Here is a 5,000-nt window from a genome sequence, read left to right as displayed (position 1 = left end):
CCCTCTACACGCGGAAAGTGAAATCAACTCACTTCTCGTAAGATACACACATACACCTCTCACGAACAGAGCCACAAATCACGCACAAACATAAACACTTACTTTTTCTTCGACTAAAATTCGCTTCCTTTCTAACTTTCTCTTCTACTACATCTTCTCATTTCAGTTTACCTCCCACTAAAGATTTTTCCGTTTTTCCACCTTTCTCTACTACTACGCCTCCTACCATTTTCTAATCTTTCGTTGGTGATCCTAACCCCGTTGGTAATCCCAATCTCCTAACCTCCGGCGTCAGGCGCTTCCCTCCAAGCTCCTGGTCAAGTCCTCCTATGCCATGACAACAATCTAGCCCCTAATTGCTCGCGATTCGCCCGGTGGCAATAGCCCTCTTTTATACACTACTATCATTTCATTTTCTAACAGACGTTCTTCCCCTCCCACAAAACCCGATCCCGCGCAGGCGAGGTGGTCTTTTCTTGAATTCCAGAATTCCAGTACTTGAAAAAGCTGTAACAAGCGAAACGTAGTACCAATAAAGGTTTCGATCTCACAAGGTGTTTATTCTCACAACAATAATGATAATAATAATAATAATAATAATGATAATAATAATAATAATAATGATAATAATAATAATGATAATAATAATAATAATAATAACAATAGTAATAATAATAATAATTATAATAATAATAATAGTAATAGTAATAATAATAATAATAATAACAATAATAATAATAATAATAATAGTAATAATGATGATGATGATGATGATGATGATGATGATAATAATAAGATTCAGCTTACAGACTAGGAGGCAAATTTTAGCGAAAGACCCGTAGACTAAATGTGGCAAATATTTCAAAATCCGCTTACTAAGATGATTCGTACTTAATCCTGTTTAAGGACAGACAATACCCCCCCCCCTCTATTTATCTATTTATTTTTCAATTTATTTATTTCGCATCTGACCTAAAAATGGACCAAATGTTCTCCTATCGGCATATTATTTATTCGTAATCCTTTGTAATAATAACAACAATAAATGTAATGATAACAACAACAATAAATGTAATGATAACAACAACAATAAATGTAATGATAACAACAATAAATGTAATGATAACAACAATAAATATAATGATAACAACAATGAATGTAATGGTAACAACAACAACAACAACAACAACAATAAATGTAATGATAACAACAACAACAAATGTAATGATAACAATAACAACAATAAATTTAATGACAACAACAACAACAATAAATGTAATGATAACAACAACAGCAATAAATGTAATGATAACAACAACAATAAATGAAATGATAACAGCAAAAACAATAAATATAATGATATCTTGCTCCTCGCCTGAGCTTCGACTTCTCCAACAGGACCTGGAAGAGTGGGCGCAGGGGTCAGGTGACCACGGTTTCATCTACTTCAGCCTTGGATCGATCGTCAAGACTTCTCGTGTGCCTAAAAAGTACGCACTTCTCTTTGGTACAATGAACATGCAATTTAAGTTGAATGGGAAATTATTTAAATTTTTTCATTTGAGGTTAAATTAATTCAGATAAAACGTGTAATGTGAAAATGTCTCTGGCTGACATATTTTGTATTTGTAATTCTAGGGATCACCCGTTAAAACAATAATAGATAAGAATGAATAAATAAGTGAATAGGCATAAACGATCTGGTTGTATGCTATTTCACAGTTTTCCAGAGGTAAATTTATAATTTAGGAAAAGAAAAAGTTCAATCGAATTTTTACTTGTTTTCCAGAGATGAATTTATAGCTTAGAAAATGAAAGTAATCGATTATTCCTCTTATGCGTGAATTCACGACCATATTCTTTTCATTTTTGCCAAATGCTACGGCTCCACACTTTTCCAGAGGTAAATTTAGAATTTACGAAAATTAGAAATTCAATCGATTTTTTAATTGTTTCAGATGTAAATTTTTAGCTTAAGAAAAGAAAAAATCAATCAAGTTTGGATTTTTTCCAGAAATAAATTTATGACTTAGTAAAAGAAAAATTCACTCGAATTTTCAATTTGTTTTCCGGAGGTGAATTTATAGCTTAGAAAATGAAAATATTCAATTATTCCTCTGACGTGTGAATCACAACCATATTCCTTTTATTTTTGCCAAATACTACGGCTCTACACTTTTCCAGAGGTAAATTTATTGCTGAAAACAATAAATCGAATTTTGAATTTGTTTTCCAGAGGCAAATTTATAATTTAGGAAAAGAAAAAAAAAATCAAAATTTGAACTTGTTTTTCAGAGGTAAATTCATGGCTATAAGAAAAAAATCTATATAATTTTGAATTCTTTTCCAGAGGTGAATTTATGGCTTAGTAAATGAACATTTTCGATCGAGTTTCGAATTTCATTTAATGTTCCTCGTCGACAGGAACTTACTGGCAATAGTGAGAGCGTTCGGGCATCTCCCGCAGAAAATCTTGATGAAGTGGGACGAGGACCACATCGAGGAACTCCCGGACAACGTGCGGTTGGCCAAGTGGCTCCCCCAGCAGGATGTTCTAGGTACTACAATAGGACTAATGATGTCTATGCCTTTTCGTTGACTAGTATGCGTCCGAATATAAATTAAAAAAGGGAATTTTATTTCCATTATTTCATACTTCTTTGTGTGTGTGTGTGTGTGTGTGTGTGTGTGTGTGTGTGTGTGTGTGTGTGTGTGTGTGTGTGTGTGTGTGTGTGTGTGTGTGTGTGTGTGTCTGTGTGTGTGTGTGTGTGTGTGTGTCTGTGTGTGTGTGCTCTAAGAATAATAACTGGCTGTCTAGTGAACAACAGTTATGTAAGATGCCTCTTGACTTACACTTAATCTCTCTCTCTCTCTCTTGCACCAACAGCCCATCCAAAGGTACGACTCTTCATCAGCCACGGTGGTATCAACAGCGTGCAAGAGGCCCTGTACCACGGGGTGCCCATCCTCGGGCTACCCATCTTCTCAGACCAGAAGAACACCTTGGAGAAAGGGGCAAGGCAAGGCTGGGCTCTTCGACTCGACTGGACGGACTTGACGGAGGAAACACTGATGTCAGCTCTTGACACGGCCCTGAACGACACGAGGTAATGGTGGGCTTCTGTGTGGTTGGGAGGTCAAGGTATTCAGGGAGAATGATCCACATCTCTGCCTTCAGCCGTGGTTACAACAAATATATATATATATATATATATATATATATATATATATATATATATATATATATATATATATATATATATATATATATATATGATGCGCTTGTGGCAGGATCGGAGGAAGGACTGAGGAAGTTAGTGACAGAGTCTGGGAAGGTTTGCGAAAGAAGGAATTTGAAGATGAATGTGAGGAAAAGGATGGTGATGGTGATATATACAAGGGAGAAAGTGGTAGCAGACTGTAGGTGAGTATTAAGGGAGAGAGATTGGAGGAAGTGAATAGTTTTAGATACTTGGGTGTGAATCTGGCAGGAAAGGGAGGAGTGGAGGAGGAGGTAGAATGTAGATTGAGAGAAGCAAGTAAATGCCTTGGGGGATTAAAAAGTGCAACGAGAAATAGATATTTGTGAATGGATACTAAGAGGAGATTGTAAGAAGGAGTGATTGTGCCGACAGCACTGTGTGGGGGAGAAACATGGAACATAAGACACGAAGAGAGGAGGAGCTTGAATGTGTTTGAGATGAGGTGTCTGAGAAGTATGATAGGGGTTACTAGACTGGATAGAGTGAGAAACGAGGAGGTGAGGAAGAGAACGGGGGTGGAAAGGGAGTTGGGAGATAGGGTTGATGAAAGAGTATTGGGATGGTTTGGACATATGGAAAAAATGAGCAAAGAAAGATTAATTAAGAGATGTGGAAGGCAGAGGTGGAAGGAGTGAACATGAAAGGGTGACCAAGGATGAGATGGATGGATGGGGGTAAAAGGGGCATTGGGAAAGAGGGGAATGTCTATTGAGGAAGGACGGGAGAAGACAGAAGATAGGTGTGAATGGAGAATGATTGTGTATGAATGATGCTGTGATGCATGAAACGGAGTGGGTGGGGGATGGGGGGTGAGGGAGTATGTGTGAAAAATAAATTAACGCAGCCCAAAGGGATTTCTCACCGTCTTCCCCATTTCTGTATGAGGGGATGGAGAGGGGGGATTCGCCGAATTAACGAAGCGGCCTTGCTGTGGATGTGCTGTGTCTTGTGACACTGTTTTCGACCCAGGGCAGTGGGCGAGATGCAGGGATGACCCGTCATTCACGAGGAGATAAGATACGAGGGAGGGAGGGAGGGGGTAGGATGGAAATGGAGTATGTTGGGGATGGAATGGGTGGGAGTGGATTTCATGCCTTTATTTTTTTACTACCTCCCTTATAAGGGTGAAAAGCTTTTGGTATATGTATATATATATATATATATATATATATATATATATATATATATATATACACATATATATATATATATATATATATATATTCATTTATATTACTGCCTCGAGCGTATGACGTCCTGTTACCACAGTGGCAGCAAAGAATAAAACAAAAATGAAACCTGCTACGAATTGTATGCAAGGAAGCTGCGATCCAATCCTATTGATTTTACCCATCCCAAACCCCATCACCCGACATGGTAACATCCCAACGAAATTTTCATTCGTCTCGCTGATATGATTATGGAACAAGTCACTAGTTACAGCGACATCTTTCAAATATCAAAACACAGCCGTCGTGACGTCACAAACCCGGGCACCGAATTATTTCATTTATTTTGCCAATCATTCAATGTCGAGAAATGACGGCGTTGATCTCGTCTTAATTTACTGGAAAATTTTCTCCATATTGGACGACATTGAAGAAAGACTTTTTAGGACAATTTCGGAAAGGTCCTAAATATTCTACTGTTCCACGGGAATTACTGGCGTGTTTTCCTGACTTATTCTTCCTTCCGGGAATTGTAGAATTCTAATTAATGGGAGGTTATATATAGGGA

General features: G+C 37.5%; 1 protein-coding gene across 3 annotated transcripts in view; it reads left to right on the top strand.

Moving 5' to 3' along the window:
* Positions 1 to 5,000, top strand: part of LOC143027913 (UDP-glucosyltransferase 2-like) — a 24,297-nt gene that overhangs the window by 14,781 nt on the left and 4,516 nt on the right. For all 3 annotated transcript variants that reach the window (XM_076189559.1, XM_076189560.1, XM_076189561.1), the window contains 3 exons: positions 1,399 to 1,490; positions 2,425 to 2,558; positions 2,888 to 3,107. In XM_076189559.1, the coding sequence (XP_076045674.1) occupies positions 1,399 to 1,490; positions 2,425 to 2,558; positions 2,888 to 3,107 (446 nt within the window). The remainder of the gene's footprint in view (positions 1 to 1,398; positions 1,491 to 2,424; positions 2,559 to 2,887; positions 3,108 to 5,000) is intronic.

The sequence above is a fragment of the Oratosquilla oratoria genome, chromosome 9 (assembly GCF_046742065.1).
Source record: "Oratosquilla oratoria isolate Oo_2021 chromosome 9, ASM4674206v1, whole genome shotgun sequence".
NCBI lineage: Eukaryota > Metazoa > Arthropoda > Malacostraca > Stomatopoda > Squillidae > Oratosquilla > Oratosquilla oratoria.
The sequence above is the reverse complement of the archived record's forward strand: the minus strand, read 5'-3'. Positions and strand labels throughout refer to the sequence as shown.